A 26,371-nucleotide genomic window follows, 5' to 3' on the forward strand; every position below is an offset into this window, starting at 1 on the left:
TTGGCAAGAGCGTTCTGGAAATAACGTGTGAGTGAAATTCTTCCCAAACCCTGAAGATAAAGTCTAGGAAGGATGCACTCCAACTCCTGACACTTGGGCACGCAGTACCAGAGCTCAGACTGGAGTTTTGCTGGCCCAATCAACAAGTTCAGAGCTGATGAGAGCAAGTCACAGCTCTCCTCTAGCTCAGGTGTGTCTGGGGTACAAACCCCAGACTTGGGGTCAGAACGTGGCTGTGGCACAATCCCAAGTCAGGGAAGATGGAAAAACAATTACCTTCAGGTACCTTGGCTGTAAATTGATGCTGTGCAAATCAATGATATCCATGGGAATATTCATGTTCCAGTTTATTTAATGAAAACAACAGAGAATTTTTGCATGCCACATATAACCGAGCCCATTCCTTGCTTTCAAGTTAAATTAAGAAGTTAGAAGAAAAGACCTGCTGTTCCTCTTTTCCACCACAGAATGACAAGCGAGAAAATAAAAAAAAAAACAAAAAACCAAAAGAAATGTTTTGGTAATGTTCCCTTTTATAAAACATCAGCCATCTATAAATAGTATGGCTTAGGCCATTTTAACAGAAATACCTGCATGTCAACAGGGAAACCTGCAAACTCATTCTTTTACACTTTCCAGTTCAGTTGTCTTGACCTTGTCCTGTGTTTCCTAAAGTCATGAGAGCCAGTTAGCCCTGGTAAAAGACAAGTGTGACAGGAGAAGACAGAGGAAAAGAAACATCAAACTATGGCAACTAGCTACAAATAAATTTCCTGTTCATTATCTTCTACTGCTCTATTTTGTCCACATTATTAAATGAAGTCAGGGTAGCTTCAGAACTAGCAGTAATAACACCTCTCAGATCTGCAAGCACTTTGCAAGAACAGCTATTTCAGGTTTAAAGTTGGGGTTATAAGTTCAGTTGAGGTGATTTCCCTACCACAACATCATAAGCAAATAGCAGAATTCGAATGAAAATCTGTCTCTGTATCTTACATCATCAAAGGATGCCCTTGCTGTCCCAGTGTTGTGGGATCTGTACTTGCCCACTGATTTAATTTTCTGATTGCAACCCTTCATGCTCATCACAGACATAAAAAGCTGAAGGCACAGCCCTGTATGGCTGTACTGCTTCTGCGGGTACTAAAGAAACAGCAAAGCAATACTTCCCACTTACCTCCAGAAAGCATCTGCTTTTTGCAACATCACAGTCACACACTCTTCTTCCTTTCCTTCCCTTTTCAGTTTCTGAAATAAAGAAAATTCCACTTAAAAGGCAGCATCTTCTCTGGAATTTGCATCCCTGTCAAGCAAGTGGTGGTGGAGCTGGTTCAGGCACTAATCAGGAGATGGAGCTGGGAACACACAAATACATAATTTTAAACAATGCAAAATTCTTTAATGTTGGGTAAACTAAAACTTTTATTTCCATGACAGCACCTGTGCTTTGTCTAATGAGAAGCCTGGCAGGAACTTGGGCAACAATTTACAAATGGTTGAAGTAGCCCACAGGGACTGAGAGCTGAACTCTGCTCTAACACCACTCATACCATTTTCCTGAAGATTTCAAAAGGGTCTCCAGAGGCAACACACTTGACTCTGTTCTCCTGACCTCCAATTTAACACTATTATCTTTTTACTTCACTTAAGTTTCAGTAATATTTAAGGTCCTATCAAACAAGGGAATGAACAGTCATGGAAGAGTCAATGACCTTTCCCTCCAGCAACCTTGTGATGTGTAAGACAAGAAAAAGCAATTAAAGAGAGAAAAAAGATGGGCAATTTATCAACACATTAAATGCATTATCTCACCAAATGCTCTCCTATCTTCACCAGTTCTTGTCTTTCAGATCCAGAGGGAGTGAGCACGTGGGCTCTCATTTCTAGACTGACTTGCATTAGTCAGCTAACATGCTCCCAGGAGCTGCCTTGCCATCAAGCTGCTCTGCTAACACCCATCTATTCAGCTGTATAGTCAAGCTCAGGATAATTCCCTTTATTTAAGCAGCATAGCTTATCTTCTTAGGAGAGAGAGACAGACTACCCTGATCTAACATGATTACTTGCATGATGGTTACCCTTGATAGAAAGAGCTTGCTGGCATTCACACAGGAGCCAATGTCCCACTGGCACTTCGGTTCAGAAAAGCCATGCTGTTCTTAGGAGCAGGAGGTTTGCAAAAAAATCCAGTGTGTCACCAGGAAATGCCACGGTTTCTGGGTAGGGTGCTTTTATTATCACGCTCAGTTAAGTGGAACTGGCACTATGACAACTGCTTCAGAAAGAGCACTAAGCACAGTGTGGGGGAGAAAAAACATGGATCTCGACTGATGGAGCTGTATCATCCAGAACACCCAGTCCAGAGGTGTAGTAACAACAGTGCATCTTTATTACACAGTGTGTTTCACTGTAAAGGAACAAATAATGTCAGTAATGCTGCGCTGTAGGTAAGATAAGCCACTTACACAGTTTTGTGCTACCTGCAAAGCTCCGATAATGCAGGCTTGGGCTGTTGGTTGTGAGGCTTGAATTTGGCAGCTTTCAAGTATGTTACCTAGTATTTATATTAAAAGCCTTAAAAATGGATTCCTTGAATTCGGGATAATCCTGCACCCTTGAAGACCATTACTAAAATACACTTACATATACTTGAATACACTTACAATACTTGAAGACAATTACTAAAATAAACTTACAGTATCTAATGATAGTGCCTACACATACTGAAGAACAATTGCAGCAAGAAAAGACTTATCTGTCTGTGAAATGCAGAGTACAGGACAGCTGTCACTCTATTGCACAGCAACTGCCTTTGCACAGACTCTGCTAGCAGACTGGAATTATCATCATATTTGAATTTTTGAGCTTCCATAAAACTGAGAATGAAAACTGAAGCCTTTCAAAAGTCCATTTATTTCACACCTTGGAACACCCAGTTAGTTATTCAAATAAAATATATATCACTCTCTTGCTGCAAATCTGGGCCAGAAACGAACTAGATTTTGGAATGAGAGAGCTGAAGAAATAGGAGGAATTTTGTTTCAAGGGTTTTGTCAGAGATTTCACCACCTTCCTCTGCCAAGGAAAGTTGACACTTAGTGGACTGAGATCACAGATTTAATTTCTTTTTGGCCTTATTATGTATTGCTTGTAAATCACTGTTCTTTACATTCTCACCATTAGCATGTTTTCCTACATTACACAACAGCACTGTTATGTCTTCCCGCTAAGGCTGCTCCTTTTGAGATTCTTCTGGTTTTGGGATAATGTAGCCATTTTAGGTTTTAGGTAACGTAGGCACCTACACCTTAGAAAAAGCTTTCTCACTATGTCTGGCAAGGGCAAGGATTCGTGGAATTTTACAAGTGAAATTCGCACAAATAAAACGCCTGGCCAAACAGAGATACAGACCCTAAGGGCATCGTGCAGTTTCCTCTTCTGTTCAGGAGACTGATAAAATCAGATTTCATACTTCAGGGTTTTTTTAATTAATCTAGTACACTCCTCAGTCAACTGCTTTTGTTTTTCTGGTACAGAGGATTTCAGAAAAATAGAAAAGGAAATTCAGCATAAAAAGCCAGGTCTCCTCAAACAGCACAGGAATTCTGGCTCATGGAGAGTAAAGCATCCCCGTTCTGCATTTACCTGGCTCCTGGAGGTGCCAGTCCCTGGAAGGGTTGTAAAGCCACGGATATTTTCTATCATTAGCCTCTGACACCAGAAGCAGTGCCTGGGGGAGGGAGGCAGGATGAATGCCAGCCAGTTCTCAGCAAGGCTCTCATGCCTGGTTTTCTCCTCCAGCCTCCTGAACTGTCCCTGCACAGCCCCTGTGCCTCCCCAGCTCAGTGCCTTTGGGCACTGCCTCTGCCTTACCTTTGGCTGCGGCAGGGATGGAGCACATCAAGGAGGAGACAAACTGTCCTCTTTTCAGAGGGAGGATCAAAGACCAAGAATCCCAGCTCTCTAGACATGCTTACAGCCTCCTCACAATGCACTAGACACAATGGCTGGAGTAAAATTTTGCAATGAAATGGACACTCAGCAATGGGTACAGGGTAAGATCTGACCTGCTGGAAATTTTGCAGATTAATGGAGATAAAGAAACCAATGGGACAGTGGTGAACAGAAAGAAAAAGAAAAGTTGAGGTATCCCACAAGTTGCATTTTCATAAAACATTGTTCTAGTTAAATCTCGTGTTTAATGAGAAGTACATGGGTGCTTTGGCTTCCTGTGAAGAACTCTCCCATGCTGCATCTGAAAACCACACACTTGTAATCTCAGACATTCACCTTTTCTGCAGAAATGTACCCTACAGATGCATCAGTTGTGGGTAGACTCTGACCTATGCACAGCTGTGAGCATTAGTGGGAAATGATGAAACCCACTTTATTGCATCCAGTGGAGGAAGAAGCATTTGTGAAAGCATTTATTCCATCATGGGAGAAATCTCATCTGACCTAGTTTCCTATTCTGTTTGTTACCTCCTGGCTGTCTCATCTGAGGTTCCACCTGCTGTTTCTCCATCTGCCAGTCTTTTTTATATCAGAGGAACCTTCTGAGTTACATGTTAAATGTCAGGCGGGTTGGAGAAAAGCTGTTTATGTCTGCATTTAAACAGATGATATTTCCATTAGAAGTGCTTCATGGAGACACTAAAGGCTAAGATGTCATTTGCATTTGGTTATTGCAATTCACAGGCAGACCTGCCTGTGTGAAAACTCATGCTATTATTTCAGAACTTCATACACCCAAGCAGAATGACCATACCCTGGGAAGTTCATTAATAGTGTCTTTCCTAGTAATATTGAAAGCCTTAAACTAGGGGCCAAAAAGCTACCAGATAATATAGTTAAAATCACTAGAAACCAAAACCACTAACAGGGAACCACCTGTCTTCTCCCACTTACCTCCTAAGCTACTTCAGAGCAGAACACAAAGAGTTAGTTTGGATTAATGTGTGAATAAACATCAGTTACCGTAAAGAGTAATTAACTCTAAGATTGCAATACTTAAGGGCAACCATCCCATTCAAGCCCAGCACCTGAGGTATATTTTGCCAGCATATAAAACCACAGCTATGCTGAGAATACCTGGTAAGGATTTAGCTGTGGGATTATCAAGATATTTTTCTTGGCTTTTCTGTTACTTTTGCTATTCATAGATACTTTGCAAAGAACTTCCCTTACTTTCAGCAAGTTAAAGATCAGGGAGCATCACCTCCATCACATATCATCTCCCTCACAAAAAAAAGTACTGCACAGCCAGTGCCTCAGGAAACTCTAGAATCAAGGGTTTCAGCAGTTATTTTTGCCCAAAAAAAGCATACAGAAGAAATGAAGTGGAAACTCATCATGTCAGTGCAGACTGCCACACAATTTGTACAAGAAGATCAAATGTATACTGGAGCTACAGCTGTCCTCACACACCTATGTGAAGCCAGTAGGAGTATTTTCACAGATTTCAGTAAACTTTGGATCAAATCTTAGGGCCAATTCAGTAGTCCTATTCTGTATATTAAGATTTTTGAGTATGTGTAGGCAGACATTCTGTACCTGTCTTTCATTGTGCTCCTGGAATTACTTCAGCCTTTAAATGGACAGCTGTGGCTTTTCCAGTCTCCCAGTTCCTGGAGGCAGTGGTCTCAGCTTCGAGTTTGCAGCGGCTGTTTGACCCATTGTCCATGTCTGACCCTTCCACATGAGCATCCCTGGGCCTAGACTGTCCATGCTATGAAAACCAGGATGAATAAAATCTGTGCTTACTATAGAGATACAGGCATGTTACTTTGAGTTTATTGCAATTTACCTTAACTCGCCTACAACTGTCTTGAGGGAATGAAGAAAAGTCTTTGGTGGAGAGAGGAAACACTTCAAATTCATTATACAAAAGTCATGTAACACAAGTATTAACACTATGATTTACAGTAATAAAAACATTATTACAATGTGTTTAATTAGGAACCATTACAAGACCAATTAAAGTTGTCAAAATACAACAAAAAAGCAACATGTGTTTTCCCCTGGAGGAGTGGGATATGGTGAGGCTCATTATTAACTCTTAATTAGACAATAGAAGATTGCTTTTGCTTTGAGTTAAAATCCAAGCTCTTAGAAAAAAAGAGCTCCAAGTTATATTCCTCTCTGTCAGACATGGTTTAAAAATTTTTTAGCACACCACCAGAAGCATTTTTTAATACACAGAGTAGACACTTATAAAAACCTGAATTCAACAGTATCTATTTAGTACAGCTTTAGCACCCAACACAGTTCTGACATCTGTGACCTGCATGCCAAAATCCATCTCCACTGCAAAAAATAAGACACAATGACACTTGGTTTACCTGGAAAGGATGGTCAGGCAGCCCTTAAAGGAACCTAATTAAAATGCAGCTTGTTACCAGAGCAGTGCATCACACTGTGCTGCCATAGTAACCAGGGTCCCACGGACTTTTGGGGCCATCTGAGGGCATGTTTGCAAGAGGCACACAAGAACCAAACTGATCGCACCTTTGGTACACTTTACAAGACCTTAAAACTCTGAATGATTTGCTGATATTACAAATGAAAGAAACTAATTAACTCTGACATGTTCAGACAAGGGACCAGTCTCAGAAACAAACTCATTACTGTTCTTTATGGTATAACACTCCCCCCAGCTTATTTAAGAAGTGCACTACTTACTTGCAGCATGTGAGCAGCCAGTTTAAATTGATTCCCTGGTAAAGAAGCAATAGGGAAATCAAGACCTGGGCTCTGAAAGTGAAGAGGAACAACAGAAATACATGTTCTATTTAGACTGCTCTTTCCAGTGCTATTTTCTGAAGTACCAGGCACAAGACTCAGCTCAGTTGTTGCTTTTCGCGGATGATTCCCTGCTGCCATACTGGAGTATAGCACTGAGCTTTTCTTTCCAAGTCCTTCTCCTAGAACAGAAAGATCCTTAAACAAAACTAAGATATACATAAAAGCAGTATCTTACCTTGTACCCCATCCTGATATAATTTTCCAGGAACACAATAGATTAGTAACAGACGCATTCATTTTTCACAGTAAACATGTCCAGGTCAAGAGAATCCCTTGACACATCACCTGTGAAAGAGACTTCAAACTGTTGGTGGGTTGCTGCAGATTACCATGAAAGATTTCTGCAAAAAAGCACAGGACTTTAGATTCTGCTAAGCAATTAAAATAGTGATGAAAATACCTGAAAGTTGTCTGAAATTTTCAAGGGGATTTTTCATTGCTTTGACAAAAAAAAAAAAAAAGAAAAAGAAAAAAAAAAAGAGAGCGCTTGATAGAAATTCTTCTGAAATAAATCAAAATCCTGAGAAATACTGAAATACTGGGTTGGAGCTGGGGGATGACACAGGAAACTGAAGCACTGGTATTCTAAGCACCATGAAACCAGCATGTTCATGTGACTTTGGCTCACAGTACTACATCATCAGCTCCCACTGTCCACAGATGGAATGGGCACACAGTGCAAAGATCTATTTCATGTTGGGCATGATAGTACCAGAAAGGTTGCAGAAAGCCAGAAAGGAGCTCAACTCACCAACAAGTTGGAAAGTTCATCCTCCTTGGGTCTGTGTCTCTTTTTGAGCATACCAGTAACACGCATTATGTGGTTGTGCCTAAGTTTCCCCACTTTCAAAACCACACAATGATATTTCCCTGTTACCCAGAACACTGAAAAGGGGAGCTGCAAGTCAAGTTCAAAATCCTACTCAAGACTAGAGAACCTTAAACACAAAACCACTTCAGGTTAGAGCCAACACTTGATCCAAAATAACAAATAATAAAAGATAATAGAAGTAAAACCATCTCACATTTAAATATACTGAGTAGAAAAATCCAGGTAGCACATGTCTAAAAATAGACAGTAGACTGTACTTCAGCAAAATGAGACTTTATACAAGGCAAATTCATTGCAACTAAGCCATCACTGAATATCCAAGCACTTTAACAACTTTGGAACAGTAATTCCTCAAAGGGCCTCATGATTTCCTGTTAATCTGCTGCAGCCCATTATTAATGGCTTTACTCACTTTCAGGTTGCCCTTACAACAGCAAGTTTATTAGCCTACAAACAAATCTATCTGTCAGCAAAGCTGCACCCAGCTGCAGTAAGTAGCAGCCCTGATTTTCTCATTCTTCATGGTTTTTGTACAGACTGGGCTTACGTTTTCTGTTTTTGCTCCTCCAGTTCCTTCAAAAGAAGCAACACAGCTTGAATGCTTCAACAGGGGCTTTTGGAAGGAAAAGGTGGTGTTAGAAATCATCACTAATTTAGAAATTCATTTTTAATGGGTTACATTTTATTTGCTTCAGTTGAACACCATTATTTACAGACACAAGTTAATAAAACACATCACAAAACAATAAAATTTCAACAGCTAATATTTATAGGTGCATAGTTCATGCTCAATTACTTTTTTATATGTATAATACATACACATATATAAAGCTCTCACAATAAGTCATCTCTGCACAGAAAGAATAGTCATAGGAAACAAATAAAAACTGTATCATAAACAATATCAAATTACTGACAGCCTATCAACAAAACATGTACAGAATTAGAAATAAGCAGTAGACACTTAGGTGTTTTTACTTAATATTTTCTTTTTTAACTTTTAAACTTGAAGCCACAATATCCACAGCACAACAATGAACCTGCCAACCGGCTTTCATTTCAGCAGGTGGGAAATGCTGAAACAAGGTGGATGCAGTCACAGATACTCCAATCATTGCTGATGGAAGACTTCAAAATACACCGTAAAAACTGTAAAAAAATTGAACGACCGGGCACATTGGAACTCAGCACTTGTACAGGATGGGACGTCTTCAGGAGTTAGTAGACTTCAGGTGATAGAAAGGAAGGAAAGGACTCTCATGCTTCAGGCTCATAGTCTTGATACTCTTCCTATTGAGGGAAAGCAGAAATCAACACTACTGGTATTTTAGATGAAGACATCCTATTTTTTCTATTTATTCTACTCCTGGTGGATTCAATGCCCAAATAGTATGGATTCTCTTGTGACCAGGACATGAAATGTATTTGGATTTTGTCAGATTTCCCAGATTCTGTACCTTACAAGTCATGGTACTTAGAGGAGAATTAGACTTTTACAGTGATTAACACATCATTCAGCTGATGCTGCCAGGAACTCCTGAGGCCACCCATGACAATTCACTTGCAGAGGAAGGAATAGCGCTTTTGGGCTGAACAACACACAAGGTGCTGCTGATCCTCATATGAGTCAGTAAATCATTTAAAGGCATGTTTAACTATGGCCACATGAGCAGCATCCATAATTTCAGTGATATTCAAGATGTTACCCTCAAGCTTTTAAGTCTTTTATTGGATCATGGCCTAAATTTTTTATACCTCTCATTTTCAGTCTTATTATCTGTGCCACCATAAAACTACTAGTCCAACTAACAGTGCATCATGCCAGACATTGCAGAGAGCTTGTTCATAAAACCAACAAAATAATTTACTCCCATAACTGCATTAACTTAGGATCATGCTTCACAAAGCACGATGCATTGGTGAGTGGCCAAGCTATTCAAACCATCTATGAAGTTTGTCTTGCATTCCCTATTAACATACAAAAAAAAAGATTCCTCAAAACCCAGGCACAAGTGTTTTGAAACACAGAAAATAAATTCCTATTTAACTTTCTTACTATCAAAAGAACAAATAATTTTCTGACTCGCAGCACTATACCTCCGGCAGATCTTGGCCAAAGAGACCAAGTTTCTGCTGTGCCCTTGCAGCTCCCAGAACCAGCCTGGACCAGGCTCATGTGACTTGAGCATGCACCCTCCTCCTGTGGCTTTCTCTTACATGCATTCCCAGCAAACACCACAACAGATTTACCTCTGGAGGCATTTCGTAAGCCTCATTCTCAGGATCCACAGGAGCACCTGTATTGTTCACCATTCCCTCCTGCAGGAAGCCTTCTTCATTCTACATTTAAAATAGGGAAGGAAAAGTGAGTGACTGCTCCCCTCATCACTCCCACCAAAGTGAAGAAGCAGCATGAGCTCTGCCAGAGCAGAAGCTGCTGGCATTCATCCTGAACTGTAAGAAAACTGATATGAAAACAGGCAGAGTGTCTCAATGGATCTATTGTGACCATGCTGACTTATAACAGGTGTCGACCTAGACAGAAACACACTAAAACCAATTACAGACACTCAGGAAGGAATTAATTTAAAAAAACCCCACCTGCAGGCTGGTAAGAGTAGACAGAAATACAAAATTAAGTAAATCATAAACCAGACTAATGAGATAATTCTTCAAAATCTACAAGTAAGATAGTGGTGCTAAATTAAATTTAGGATACAGACAAAATGAGGATAAGAGAAGCTAAACCTGAAATTCACCTCTGAAAGCTTAACACAAAATAGAATATAAAATACAAAAAAGGTGGCACTAAACCCTCTTTACCTTCCCACAGTATTTACTGCGCTCCCCCATTTGCCACATATTGGCTCCCTCTGGGGTTTAACCAGGTGACCTTAGTCATAACACTCTGTTCCTCACTTTCTGCACCACCCCAAACACAGACTGTGACTTATCTGCCAGATACCTGTTCTTCCTTGGATCTGTCACCTTTCCGATGCATATGTAGGTACACATTTTTCATCCTCATCATCCAAGTTTACAATGTACAGAATTTAAATCCATAATATAGATTCTTCTCTCCATCTCTTGTTTCACACTTTAAAAGGTACAGTATGAAGAGATATCTGGTTCTATTACTCCTCTATGCTTTTTCCTTTGGAGGTAAGCAGCACAGTCTGTGTTGGAGTCTAACTGTTCTGCCAAGCTCCCTCCACGCATGTGCCTGCTCTGAGTCAACACCCTGAGCTGCTCTATGGCATAGACAACATGGACAAATTCCAAAAAGGCATAGACAACATGGACAAATTCCAAAAAGCCAAAGGACTCCAATGAAGTACTTGCAAGTACCTTTATTTAGGCATTTAATAGGCACCAGTTCGGTTTTCCAGAGCTGCCAAAAATTTGGGGTGTTCAACATGAAAGGTAATTTTTCAGGCTTGAAATTATGAGAAAAACTAGGCCCAATTACATTTTTGCCTCATCTTATTAAAACCCTCGAGTTCCCCAGATTACTTCAGTATTTACTTACATTAGCTTCTAAACACATTTTTCAATAGCATTTTTGCCTGTTTGCTTGTATGAAAAGTAGCATCAATCCCCACTAGCTTTGACTGAAATAGCCAAATAAAGTGTGCAATGCAAATTTTACAGAGGTTACTGTGCCCTTGCCCTAACAGACCAGCTCTAAAGATGTAAAGCGCCTGCTGCATGCTCTCCTGCTTAATCCAAAATAAAATTTAATTTCTGCTTCCCCCAGTCATTAAGGAACAGCTTCAGTTAACAATCGGCTCATCAAGTAAAACTGTGCCCAAAATCAGGCTTGAGGGTGCACAAGAAAACATGCACACAGCTTCATGTTATCTGTAGCAGGAAAACAGATGGCAAGTGAAACTGCCAGGACCATTATTAACGACAAGGAAAAACACTTCCCAGCTGAATTTCAAATATGAGCTTCCAAGTCTGTATGCTGTTTTTTTGTTAGGAACCTCTGCAATGGATCTGGACTGTCCATCAGGATTACTGAGACACAAGGCCTAAAAGACTGAATTTATCATCTTTCCAAGTCCCTTCAGCAAGTTCAGGACATAGGTTTCTCTACAGCTTGAAATAAAACAATCAGCAGCACTAGAAAAACACAACATCAACCCCAGCTTTCAGAGGAAGTAAATCATAAGCCATAACAAACCTCCAAGGGACCTCCCTGCCCAGGAAAGGTTTATTGCCTTTGCCCAGCTGCAAGCAGCAGCACGAACACCACCTCTCATGTTGATGTCACTGCAGTTCAGGTGAGGATGACATTACTCAAGGTCATCTGTTACATAAAATGCATAACAAAAGTGACCACCTCACTTTAAATGGTGGCATGCTCTGCTTCTGATGTACAGCTCCCCAAAGTAAGGGTATCACAAAAGCAAACCACCACATCCAGTAACCACCTAAGGTACACCTTAAATCATATTTTACCTCCTTTAAAACAAAACAAATTTCATGTTGTCATGATCAGTAATTCCGTATCTTAATTCAGTTATGGAAGAGGAAAACTATCCAAAAGACCAATTCTTGTCTTAGTATGAAAGACACATTTTTCTCTAGAAGCTGCTACCTCTCTCAACCACACTGAAAGGCATTTCCAGAGGGAAAGATTTTTTTATATTAGATCATCTGAAAAGCTCAACTAAAGCTTCTCAGAGATGAAGTCAGTTTTTGACTGGGGAGCATGAACTCTTGCTGGAAAAACACTTTTAAAAGGGGAAATTACAACTCACCCAGTCAACAAGGTGTTAGAAGAATGGTGAGGTGAGTACTTCTGCTTGTCCCCTAAGGATTCCCTTAAGGAGAAATGAATACCCACCCATATATCAGTTTGAAGCATGGTCACTCTGGTTATATTTTGATTCCAGAGAGTCTCATGCCCTCTGACCCCACGTTACAGGCAAAAAGCTTTTGTGCTATCCCAAGCAGAGCACACCACACTGCCATTCTCAGGCATTAACAGGGGTGCCACTTGGTGCTATCAGCACTTCTGCCTGCCTTGCTAAAGGCGTGTGAGAGCTGCACAAAGCCCATGTGCTGCCAGGCCACCTGGCAAGCCCAAGCACACTTTTCCCAGGAATATGTGGCTACATCACACGGTGCATCCCCTCCCTTCCATGAGGTTCTCTCCTTTCATCAAGCAACATATGTCCTTTAATAAACAAAGAGGAGATGGTGTCCCATCATGGTGAAGTGACACTTTTGCATCACCCTGGGCATCAGCTCTGACTCAAAGAACAGGTATGAATATAAGTGGCATAAAAGAGCATGAAGCAGAACTGCTGTGATGGCTCCAAAACATTGATTCTGCCTCTTTTACTGTGGGAATGAATGTTGCCAAGTTCTGCGCACAACAGAGTGAAATGACCCACTTTTGCAACAAAATAGTAATCAAACTAATTAAAAACTCATCCTGAAGACCTGAGCCTGTTAAAATACAGAATATTTGACAAAATTTCCGAACTATTCCTTCTGTGATGTAAATGTCACCAAATAGGTTTTTCTTATTTCAGTGTTTTTGGTGAAAATTGCACCCCATTCTTTCCCTTCACTCTCTTTCCTATGTCGTAACACTTGGTGGAAGGGAAGAGACTGCTTCAGATCCCCTACCCATGAAAAACAGACCAAGTGGTCGACTCCTGGTAGTGCTCCTATGTCAGCACCACGTAGTGAAAGGGTCACCTTCAGGAGTGTGCATTCTGTCCTCTTGGTGACCTGCTGATGTTGTAATGCCAAGTTATTGCCATCAGAAAAAAGGTAATTTATCCCAAGTCAGAGACAAGAGCAACTTCAAAAGGAAGAGTTATAATTGTAATTTAGTGGCTGATCTAAACACTATACTTGGCCATCTCCCTGGTTAGTAATATGTTTCTTCTCTCCATTATGAACACTGATGAAATCTTACAGTCATGCATAATTCTCATGATTACTGGAGACTAATTCCTTCTGGAGTGATTCCACATCCTGAGATAAATAAACCAGGCTACCAAACTGTCTGCTCTTAGAACATTTATACTGGCAAGAGGCAATCACTCTGCAAGCCAGGAACCACAGAGGCCAGAAGAGACCTCCAGAAATTGCCCACCTTGAGCAGGTTGCTCAGGGCCACTCCTGATCAGGTTTTAACCATCCCCACAGACAGAGAATCCACAACCTCACTGGATAACCTTTTCCAGTGTTCAACTAAATACACAGTGAAAAACCTTTTTTCTACATTGAAGTGGAGTTTACTGCTTTGCATTTAGTGCCCACTGCTTCCTGCCATTTCACCACTGAAGAATGCGGTTCAATCTCCTTTACCTCCACCCCTACCAGGTGTTGATGCTCATGGATAAACTCCCTCCCCCCCAAACTCACATTCATGTTGCTTTGTGGTTGCTGATTTTCTGTCTGTTCTTGGGACCTCTATGGAATTTCCCATGCAGATATTGTGGGAGGACCTTTTCTCTAGTTGAAAACCCTACTGACAACAATAAATACGGTGAGGCTTGCCTCAAACAGCTAAAAGATTAATGTAACCTGAGAAGTCATAGCTAATTCCAGCAAAATAGATTATTAAAACTCAATGAGCACTGGTCACTACATCACTTGCCCGTCTGTTATTGAGTGTTTTATAATGTAAAACTGTGAACCAATTAAATTTGATTAAATTAAATCTGTGTAAATTAATCAAATTAAAACTGTGAATCAAAAAACCTATGAACCAAGACAAAAGGCCTTATTGAAAAAGCAATGAACTAGAATAGGGGAAAAGCTGGTTTACAAGATAATCTTCTGGAAAGTCCTTTGAGACCCCAACAAAACGTTCCATGCAAAGCAATTTTAGCATAGCTCAATTTGTTGTACACACACTCCAGTTGGTACCTGTGGGAGATTAAAATCAGAAAATACACATCTAAAAGCATCATTACCTTGAAAAATTATCACATACTAATAGAGTAATGCCTGCCTGCCAGCCATGGGCACATACATCTTTGTGGGCCCAGATGTTAATTGAAGCCCAGCATTAGTGAATTATTGAATTTGTCGTTGTTACAGTCTGGATAATGCCACTAGTAATCTGTCTTTATTTATTTAGGGATAAAATTGTTTATCCCTAAAGCTGTTGGTCCCGTGCCTGTTACTGCATCCCAAACCTGTAACCTGGCAGGGCTGCCTCAAGCCCTTACAGCTGCTAACTCCATTCCCTGCAGCCTGACTAAGCCATTTCATTTTTGTATTATCTACCTTGTGAGAGCTTTTGTCAGGAACTGTCAGTCATTATATGGCAGAGCTTAAAGTAAAATTCTGGGATTCCTTTCTTATACCCTCAGTGCAGGTGTTATTGTTCCTGTGAAAATTTACCTCCTGCTGCAAGTTGAGTAACAATTTGCGGTGCTTATGGGCTTAGAATTCCCTTTTGAAAAGAAAATAATTTGCATTCCTTTTCCTCCAAAATATAGTCCACCTGGATACTGTACTGAAGAAAAAAATAACTGCCTTCCCCATTTGGTAACTAATTTTTTACAGATCTTTTGACTATAAAGCCCAACTTATCTGGATGGGAGAAAGACCCTTGACCAAAGAATGCAACAAGAGGCAAAGAATCCAACAAGAGGCAAAACAAAGCTATGCTAAAATGGCCTCAATTCATTTACTTTCCTAGTCCTAAGACGTTATATTCATGGAACTGACTGAGTTATACAGTTACAACTGAGTTGCCAGGTCAGGTTAGGATGCTTCAAAGCTCCTGCTCACTCATTGCAATAGTCATTGCCTCCAAGACTCAGCTGTAAATAACAAAGCATCATCATCAGTCCAGTTGTTTCACTCCAGAGGTACAGAGATGTATCTGTGCACTATCTAGAAACAGACCAAACTGTTTTAATTATCCCTAAGCTGAACACCTAAGTGAAGGAAATTATGAGAAAGCATTATGTGGGAAAGAAATTAGCTGTTCCAGTGCACAATTCATTTAGAATACCAATAAAATGAGACTGTCTCCCTCCTTCTCCTCAAATGGAGAGTTGAAATGAAGAAGAGACATTTAATTAAACAAATAAATATCAGCATTAGCACAAATCCAATGAAGGCTAAAATAGTGCCTGCAAGTTCTGCAGGCTGCATTCTCATTTGCATTTTTATGCCTTTCAGTTGGCAATGACAAAAGTGAAAAGGAAAACAACTGAGGCTTACAGAAAAAGGAATACAGTGTCTGTGGAAACCTGCAACCACAGGTCCACCTTGGTGTCTACAAATAGCTAGAAATAATTTTTGTTTGCAACAATCTACAAACTGTTGCAAATGCCTTGAAAAATAAATTTCAGTACAACATAGACTGTGTATTTTTTTTTTCCTTTACTTCCTTTAAAATTCCCCAGTATTACTTGTATAGTAATCTGAAACTCTGATTACTGAAATGAGGATTACATGGAGAACCTGCTCATTGCACAGGCCAAACCAGAAGTTGATATGAGTTCTACAGCAACAGACGTGCATCAATTCCAGGTGACAAAGTAAGAGGCTGCCTAAGGCCTGAGTCCATGTGACATCAGCAATACATGTGAATGCAGCCAGGACACACAGCCCTTTCAGCTTCATCCTCTTGTGCTTCCCAAATCCATGGTGACATTGAAAACTCCATGGGTAGGGAAAGAAAAAGCTAGAACACATAATTTGGAAAGACTGAAGTTATTTCTAATTGCAGTATAGTGGGAGTGATGCTAACTAGACATCACGTCAGAGATGTGGCCCAGATCTGCCTCTCCTCCCATTCTCCTGAACAAGGTAATAACAATAATTTAGAATAATAGATCTGCTCAAACAATATCTGTCACTATATGCAACAAATATCCGCTATTAACTTTTTAATTTACATGTTAAAACTGAAATTTTGGACTGCAGTTCCACAGAACTCTTCAGTCAAATAATACCACTAATTCCAGTAAGGATTTGGAAGAAGGGCCAAGGACTGCACTGAACTGTTTGCTCAATCTCATGCAGTAAGAAGGAACAATAAACACCCCAAGTTTGTTTTAATTGTTTTTACTACATAAAGACACCTTGACAAAACTGAGTAAGTGACTGAAATAAATAACATGCACCTTAACAGGAAAATGTGCATACAAGTGTCACTTAGGCACTCACCAAATCAAAGATGATGGGCAAACAGTGCACAAAAAAGAATTACAAAGTCAAAAAGTAACATAAGCCAAAAAATGTCCCCTTAGTGAAAAAAAAAAAAAAAAAGGCAGCCATTCTCTCATGCATTAAAAAGGCCTATCCAGCCCTAGGGGGCCTTCTTCTGAACACAGAATTCAGTCTACGCAATGCACTTGGCTGGGGATGTTGGGAAAAGCCAAAGCAGAACAGCAGGAATGATCACATCCTAGAACAGAGAGGAAAATTAAGCAAGCTGTCAGACGCTATGTCAGAACATCCATGGGGTTAGCTACACCCATCTGTCTCTTTCTGTAATGGAGGGTTCTCCGTTCTGTGTGAACCCATTACCAACAATGACCTCCAAGGATGATATCTAAACATTATCTTCATTAAATAAAAGTAGAACATAATACATGACCTTGAACAGATCACATTAACTAGAAAAATGGTAGTCAGCTGGGAAGTCAGCATAGAAATGAGCAATATTGGTCAGACTTGGCTCTACTAGGTCAGTAAAGATAATTTTAGATAGTGTCTCAGCCAAAACTGCAATGTTATTTTTACCATACTTTATTTAAAACAGTTGTAATATCATGATCACATTTCAATGTTAAGTACATCTTTAGTACAGATAAACTCCAGAAGCTACTGTATAGATTCCATGAGTATAGATTCTCTAAGAAAAAAAAATTAAAGGAGAAAAAATTAATTTCCTCTTGAAGAATTCTCCAGTTACACAAACAGTTGATTCAATGCTGTATCATGTAAAAGAAGCAACCTCTAAACCATAGCTATGTCTCCTACTCTTAGAAAAAGTCCTTTACACAGAACTGCAGGCCCAGCCACCCTCTGGCATTAAGAACAGCATGAGTTCCCACTCACATGGCCCCAGAGAGAGCACGTCTCCCAGCTCTGCACCCTATCTGTCTCCTGTGGCTGTAGGCACAAAGCTCACTCACACTCACTCCCAAGGAAGCTCTTAAAGAAAGGGGAAGATTCTCTCTTCAGGTACTGAGAAGAGGGCAGGTTTTGCTCCCTTCTGCTTTTTCCTAGATTATGAGCAGACAAGCTACTGCAATCAGCACTGACTCATTTGCTTGTTCTCTCCAGCACACCGAGCTGTGGGCTCACAGGTGATCCAGTGGCAGGATATCACCTTCAAAGGCTGGAACTGATTGACAGGACATGTTATGAATGGTCACCCTTCAGTTATTATCAGTGAGCACCTCTCTAAAGCATTCCTTCAATTCCAACCTATTATAGCACTTAACCCAGCTAGGGAATTTTGAAATATATTTCTTGTACAGAGTAAACCAGCACTTGCTTTGAAAAAAAACCCACTTGCAACAATTATTTGAACTACAAAGGTTTCAGGAGTATTTCTTGCCATTGTGATCTACTCAGCAGCAGATCAAACACTACAAAAGACTCAAGAGACAGCCGGCATTTTAAAAGTTATACTCTTGAAGCAACACTCTTCATCTAGAAGCAAGTACACAACTATTCTGAGCTTTCACTTCAATTGGGAAAGGTTACATCACAGTTGAATGGCAAAAAACACAAACATCACTAACACCTCTTCAACTTATTCTTCTCCCATAGAAGAAATAACTCCTTTTAACTAAGTGGAAAGAATTCCTTAATAAAGTCTACTCAGAATGGTGTAGCATGCATATACAATACTTGAGTATTTGTGCTGTCTTTCCCTCCTCCCCTGCACTGCTATTGTTATTTTTGCTTTTCTCTTCTGGTTTAGATGCAAGAAAGCAGCAGATAGAAGTCTGCCATCCTCTACACTACATGAGAGTGGACTTCAAAGCAACAGTTTCCCAGGAAAAATTCTGCTCTCTGTCAGTATAAGCCTGGTGTAGCTTTCCTCTTCACCGAGCCATTTCCATACTTATACCTGTAAGTCTGAGGGCAGCCTGCGTTTATGATTCCCTTTTCAGACACCTGCTGCTCTCCCAAAAGGGATGGACACCAGAAAAATCTTCACTACTACTTCACATATAAGAAGCCATAAAGCCTGTAAGTTTGGATGGCCTTTGAGGAATCACCCAAATTGCACCTCTGTTTTAGGCAGGTTCAGCTTTCCCCAGATTGTTCCCAACAGATATCTGGGAAAAGCCACTTAAAAGCCTTAAAGTAACAAAGATTTGATACTGGAAAAATCATTACCCTGATTCATTTCAGTCTCCTCTGGGCTAACCCAGCTTTTTCTGGAAAAACCTGTGGAGCATCTGCTACCCTGTACCTGTGGTGCTCATTTATGAGAGCTGCAGACAAGTTATATCTTGCTAGTGCTGGACTGTGACCACTTGCTGTTTGGAACAGAGTCAAGTGGAGCAGAGATGCTGCTCACCATGCTGCTGAGAAGGAAAAGGAGGGCAAGCCCCAGTGGTGCCAAAAGTCCAAAAACTACCTGAACCAGTGTGAACTGATGATGATCTCAGCCACAGATGAAACTTCAAAGGAGAACTGTTGCTGCGCTGTTATTACCAGAAGGAGCCTTCTATTAATAAACTCTGTTAAACTATTTGACATTAAAATGCAGAGCTGCTTTTAAAGGATCAAAGCATTAAGTGTTAGTTATTAGAATTGTTAAAATGACAGTTTGCCTCTGGTCCTTTCTTATTATTAATCACAGTAGCTCCTCAAACTTCACCAGCTAAGCAGGGCTGCCCCTGGAATGTATTTAAGTCACTGTGAAGTTATCACCACAAACGGCTAGAATTCACAGGAAGCAGTCAGTCCCAGAGCCACTAGGAACAAAAGGGATATATCACTTTTCACATCAACTCTCCTGATTTGAAAGAAAGAATTCTAATCATACTCCAGCTCTCACCCTGTGAGAATTTTTTACCAGAGGAAAAAATTATGCATACACACAAAGAGGTATGCATAATTTTTGCTAGAGGTAGCACACAAAAACAGTAGTTGAGATAAAAGAGTTTCTTCTGTTCACAACATCCAGAATAGCAGGTAGAAGCACAATTCTGCCAGGAAGTTTTGAGTTAAGTACTGCTTAGTAATTGCACTCATTACACTACTTTGGGGATAAATAGGAAAAACCAAACCACTTTTCTTCAATTTCATGGCATTAACAGTCAGCTACATGGGATTTATGGAAGTTCAGATGAAGCTGAAGAAGAATATTTTCATGTGTGTCACATCAATGAGATTTATTACCAACAAAGCTTATTCTGAGACAAGAATGCTCAGTTAAAACACAGGAGGAGTGAGAGAACACATGTAACAAATTGATTACAGTTGGTACAGCTCTTTCTTCTACAAGCCACATTTACAGTTTCTGAACAACAATACACTGCCTGAAGCAATACAACATTTCCTCCATCATAATGAGAACCTAAATGCTGCTCTTCTGTATTTTCAGAACTGAGGATGAAACAAAAAGACTGGCAGGATGAGTCCGTGCTTCAGAAGAAGATGTGTACTTATCATATGATTCGCTGTAGTTTGAAAACAACACAAAGACCTATCTGCTACCAGCCATAAAGATTGTTTCTCTACATGTGCTGCCCGATGAACATATGGATAAGAATCAGAGCCAGATCTTGAGAATCACCCATGCAGATCTGAACACAACTGACTTGAAAGACTGCCACAGCTCAATGCCCAAGTGTTTCTAACCACTTCAGCAGTACCAGTTGGGCACTCAGCTGGTGAGTTTACAGACAAATGTCATTTTAGAAATGACCCATACTGGAAAATACTTTTATGGAATACAAGGCTAAATGTACTTTGACACGAACAAACAAAGTGAAATCCAGCACTATGCTGTATCATCGCCTTTCAATAACAAGCTCCAAATAGTTCTGTTTCAGTTATCTGGTAAGTATTTGTGCATTCCCTCAATAGGGGTATTGCAATGGCTCTCATTAAAGTATGATATTTTTTGTAGTTGTTTCGCATAAAGCCAAATGATGTGCTTACTGTTCCATAACAAGCATTGTTCAACAAGCAGATTCAATGAGGAAACATAGCAGTGAAATAAGCAGTGATTTCTCTTACACAAGTGTACCATTTCTGGTACAAGGAGGCAACAAACCAACTGGTCTTTGTTCTCTGGTTTAGTTGCTCATCTGCCTGGAATTATCCAAGAAAGGCAGTGGCATTAGAAAAAGCAACAGTTGACTGCTCTAATGTTATTAACCTCTTTCCCATACCTGGGACAGACATAAATATGTGAAGTGTGGATGCTTCATGGGCTCCATTCACCTCCAGTCACTTCTGCTAGGATGCTCTCTAGCACCCTCAAAAAGCTGTTTACAGAATGTCACACTAAGACACAGAATGAAAACTAGTGCCTCAAGTATTCAGAAGCATTTTTCTGAATAGATTACTGCAGAAAAGAGGTTTCAACACATTCTTTGCAACAACAACAACAAATGTAAACCATATTATGTGGCTACATGGTACTTATTTGCCAGTTGGACTTAAACCATGACAAATATGTAAGCAATCTGACAAGAGAAGCTTAAAATAACATTGCTACTGAAAGCTTAAAAGCTGATCGACTTCAACTTGAATTATTTTTAAACATTTAAATTCATTAATTTGATTCAGCAAAGATTTTCAAGCATACACTTAGGCAAGTAGTTGCACAGAAGGCAAAGCTTCCACACAGGTTTAATACTAACAGAACAATGTAGGAAATGAAGAATCACCTTCAGAAATCCAAAGTGTTCCAAGTGCCAAAAAATCTAACCACTTAATATGGTAAGGTAGGATATCTTGGAAATTGTATAAAACTACTTTCATCCAGTGAGACAGACTCAGCATGTATCCATCTGTAATCTCCCACATGAAATCAGTGACAAGTGAGCTCTCCTACTGCACTCTCATTGCAATCAGAGCATCAAGGTTCAGATATAAAGAGACAGCATCCCAACTGAACATGTTCCTAACACCAGTTCCAACAATGCAGTGGAAACCAAGAGTTAAGTCAAAGCAAACTTAGGAGACAACATTCTCCCAATGACTATTCACTGCAGGAACAGAAACCCTTCAGCACTTGAGGCTTTTTTTTTTTTTTTTTACTGCTGCCGATTACCCTGTGCAGAGAAAAAATGCTCCAGTGCTTTGTGTTGTGTGGGTGATGCTCCCATTTCCCAGCTGAGTTTGGTTCAACATTTATAGAAGGGATAAAGCATTCTGAATTGGCTTCTATCAGTAAAATGACTCAGTGATCACTGTGCAAGTGGGAGGACTTCAAGCGTTTGACATTGCTTCTCACATTCTTGCTGTCACAAATGCAAATGTTGGGGAATTTAAACTCGTTCCTATCTTGTCATTTTAAAATCCTAAAGGGACCTTTGATCATTCAGTGGCCTGTTAAATATTTAGCAGTCAGGAAGAAAGGATTTTTTTTCCTTCTGTGATGGTTTAACTGGTTTCGAATCTAATACTGCTTCCTTTATGTGAATAGAATGTATCAGCATTTTCCTCAGAGAAAAAAAATCCCTTCAATTAAAAATTGATCTACCTTCTAAACTAATGAAAAAAGAAGACAGAAGTAATATAAACAGAAGAAAGGGTTGTGACCCCCACAAGCTACATAACCTGCATGCATAGAGCACACATACATCTTGGGGGCTTAAAAAATAAATTTTAATTACTCTGTCCTTCGCCTTGCAAATATTGGCTGGGGACATGCTCAGCTTGTTGAAGGCAGCACTGCCACCATCCTCTTCAGAGGTGTAGGGCTTTGATATGAGGGCAGCAATACCCCTACCACACTTGAACTCCTTAATGCCACTGAAGCACCCGTGATTGTTTTCATCCTCATACCCACCACACTCCATGAGGAGATGTGTCTCTAACCTAGGAGCTGAAATGAAGCACCAGGGAGCCCTGAGCTGTAAGCAGCCCTGGTGTGCTGGCTCAACCCTGCTCACACCCTGGGGAGAGAAGGCTCCTGTGGCCTCCCACACAAAGCCTCTCCCGTGCCTGTTAGCATGTCTGTTATATTAATGACTCCTCTTCAGCGTAAAGCACCAGCTCAGGCTTCTCATTAATCACCTCAAGTGTGCTGGCTCCTGCAGTCTGCTCAGAGTCCCTGCTAATTCAGCCTTCAGCATTATAAACACGGGCAAGGAGTTTGTGGGTCAGGCCCCACTCTTCAGCAAGCACTCTGTAACTTCACAGAAAACACAGTCAGGATCTGCCTTTTCCAACCCAGTGCTGGGTAATTCCTGGATATTTTGAGCCAAAATAACTGCTTTCAAAATATGATTCTTAAATTGCATGGGTGGCCAGCAGGTCACTGCTGGTGCACTCCCAGTGATAGGCCCAGACAGGGAAGTAGCCCTGTACCACAGCCCAGTCCACCCTTCCTGTAGAAAAAACAATGAATAGCTTGTCCAATAGTATGAAAAACCTAGAGTAAAAATTAATGCATTGTACTGCAAATTGATTTATCCTTCAGGGGAAGAGAAAAAAATTCTCTCAATATATTCTGAAAAAGGCTCTATACACATTATGAGAAGGATGAAGCCACTGAGAAGAGCTGCAGGTTGTGATGAGGAAGCACTGAATTTTCATGGTCTGTGGGCACTTTCTCTTGTATCCCAGCCACCACTAGATTACATTCACAGCTCCTTCTTTACACCTCTTTGGATTTCAATTCCTGTTTCTTCATTATTTCTGTAATAACTTCATTTTATTCCATTTTACAGATGACCATTTTTAATGCTAACTAAAAAGTAATATGGCTTCCTACTCTTGCTTAAAATGGGTTTTGCACAAATAAACAGCAGGGCAAAGTGCGCTGTTAGCAAAAACGAACAGCCTATAACTGATGTAAATTTATGTCCACCCACTGGCTAGCCCATCAATTTCTTCTCTTATGAAATGTCAGACCACCTGTCAATCTTGCAGACAATGTGAGAGGCTTCACCACAGAGATTAAAAGAACAACTCTGCCTTCTAATTTGCCACACCATTTGATGGGTGCACTGTCCAGTACAGAGGTTAGAGTCCAGACACGGTAGATATGCACCAGAAACTCGACAGATATGTAAGCAGTGCATCAGGGCTGTACCTCTCCTTGACACACCACTTTCTTAAAATACACACTAGATACCACATATGGGGGATCTGTCTAGAGCCATGTATTTGGCAGGTGTATACCAGAGCAGTTGGACTGACTTTAGACCCCATGATTGATCACTTATCTATCCTGACAGATTGCTTACCTACCAAGACTATTTTTGTATTATTGGAGCACCAATTCCCAGGTAGCTGGTCAACTTCAGTTCAGGAGCTGTGCTTCATTCGAGCCAAAAGTACACATCTTCGTGTATAGCTTTCTCCACAAAGGAAGGGGATAGCTTCTCACCTGACTGGGACTGCCAGATTGAGCCTACAAAAGCCTGTAACACTACTGAGACTGGATGTGGATAACTCCCCAGCATTTATATCTTAAAACCACTACTCAATTTCCTTCCACAGGACAAGCGTCTGCAGCTACCCTTCTTCCCTTGCCTGCTTAAAATAAATACCTTTTTGGCACAGGAAAAAACCTACTTTTAGACCTGCTACATATGAGCAATACATTTTGCTGTAAGACAACACACTGAGACCTGAGCTTATGGCAGCAAGGGGCAGCCCACAGCTGACAACACTCAGATCAGCTGAGCTCATGTCACAGGCAGCATTGCTTTTCTGCCTGAAATACATTTTGTTTCCCCTTCTGCTTTAGATTTGTTCCTTTTTTGGTTTTGCACTTTGGGATTACTAACTGCAAACGCAGCAGCCACGTGTTGCTGCCCCTCAAAGTCCCAGCTCCTCTGGTGAATGGCCCCTCAGTGAGGACCTCACCATCCTCATCTCACTGTGCTCTTTTCACCTTGGGTAAGAGCAGTCCAAGCCAGTCAGCACTGACCTGTGTGAGGAATGGTCTCCTGTTACACAGGAAAATTTTCTGGCTCAAGGGGCCAGACTTCTGGAAGTGATGAAGCTTCTCTCCTCTCCATCCCCAGAGGACTACCGGCCTTGCTCCAAGCCCTGCTCACTGCTGGATGGCTGTCAGTGCAATTCCAGAATGCTGGCCCAAGAACTGAAAATTGCTAAAATGTACCACTGACCAAACCTCATTCAGCACTTCATCTTGTGCAACATTAATGCTGTGGCTTCATCACATTGACTGTCTATTTTAATTGACTCAAACACTTGAAATCTCAGTAAACCATCCAGTGGCTGTTCAGGTCTCCCAGCACAGTAGGAGTACTCATGAAAATACTGAAGGAGCTTTCCAGTTCAAATAAAGCAACTCTTTATTTCTCTCCATAATACATTGCTTTAGTCAGAGCAATCTGACACTGTTCAAAAGCCCACATTTAATCAACAGCAGTTAAAAGTTGTCTTTCTACACAGGCACCTAAAGTAATTCATTTCAGCTGCTGAGCTCATTAAGGACACTTCCCTGCCCAACACTCTCACACCACCTGAGCTGGAACTGAGCCCCCCTACATGGCTACACCCCCCACACTCACACACAACAGTTTCCCTCACCGGTTGGACCCCAGGATTCCCACAGCACAGTTTCAGATGTCTCCACCTTTTAAGTACCTTAATCATAGTATAATAACAAAATTACAGCTCAAGCTGGTTCCTCTGAGGAGGAACAAAGGAGCCCCTGGACTTTTATACTCTCACAGTGTAAGGGCAGGAGAGACTGGAATGATCAGCTCCCGCTATGTCCCTGAGTGTCCAATCCCCTGAATGGACCATGGGTCCCAGAGCCCTCCGTTCTGCAGGGGGTTGGCACTTCATGGCCTCTTGCCTGGGCTTGGGCTCCTGTCCCCCAGAGCTGAACCTGTAACTCAACAGCCTGAGCCTGAGCTACCTGCACCAAATACAAGCTTGCCAAAAAGCTGAGAGAACTCACTCTGCAGAAATTCCAGAACAAGTTTGCACTGGAAAGTTTTGCTGTACTGGTGGTACATATCGGGAGCATGAAACCAATCTGTCTTTATTGCTATGTCTATATCCACACCAATTCTTGCAATGCAGCTCCTCCATCAGTATAGCATATTCTGAAAAACTTTCTCAATTTTTTTTTCCTTTTACTATAAAAGCTTTGTTGACATTTGGGATGAAGTTCCTCAGAGAGCTCTACCCATCTCTGTCTACCTTCTAAATATAGTCTTCAGACATCTATCACATCCTCCCATGATACACACAGAATCTGTTCAAGCTTTTTGTACAGTCAGTGACAGATTTAACTCTGCATTTGCCAGATTGGGAATGGTATAGATGTGCCAGCACTTCACTGACAACATTTCTGTCCTTTCCCAGCCGTTATTAGACTGTGTAGCTACTTGTCTCCCAATGCCCCACAACTTCTAAGAACGAGCCTATTTCCAAATCTGTTAAAAAAAAAACGCAAAAAAACCTCTGATGCTTGTTCTTTACAAACTGCACAGCAGGAACCAGCTCCTAGTCCCTTCCCTGGATAACATCTCCATTTCCCAGACTGATTCTTGAGGGTCACTTGGAAGTGTGATATGCTTTGCTCTGCTACAAAGCAAAACAATC

General features: G+C 40.8%; 1 protein-coding gene across 2 annotated transcripts in view; it reads right to left on the reverse strand.

Moving 5' to 3' along the window:
- Positions 1-8,296: 8,296 nt before the first annotated feature.
- SNCA (synuclein alpha) overlaps positions 8,297-26,371 on the reverse strand; it is a 61,857-nt gene continuing 43,782 nt past the window's right edge. For both annotated transcript variants that reach the window (XM_005418128.2, XM_031066417.1), the window contains exons 5-6: positions 9,887-9,976; positions 8,297-8,926 (exon numbers count right to left, since the gene is read on the reverse strand). In XM_005418128.2, coding sequence (XP_005418185.1) covers positions 8,894-8,926; positions 9,887-9,976 — 123 coding nt within the window. In that variant the 3' untranslated portion in view covers positions 8,297-8,893. The remainder of the gene's footprint in view (positions 8,927-9,886; positions 9,977-26,371) is intronic.

The sequence above is a fragment of the Geospiza fortis genome, unplaced genomic scaffold, assembly GCF_000277835.1.
Source record: "Geospiza fortis unplaced genomic scaffold, GeoFor_1.0 scaffold11, whole genome shotgun sequence".
Classification (NCBI taxonomy): domain Eukaryota; kingdom Metazoa; phylum Chordata; class Aves; order Passeriformes; family Thraupidae; genus Geospiza; species Geospiza fortis.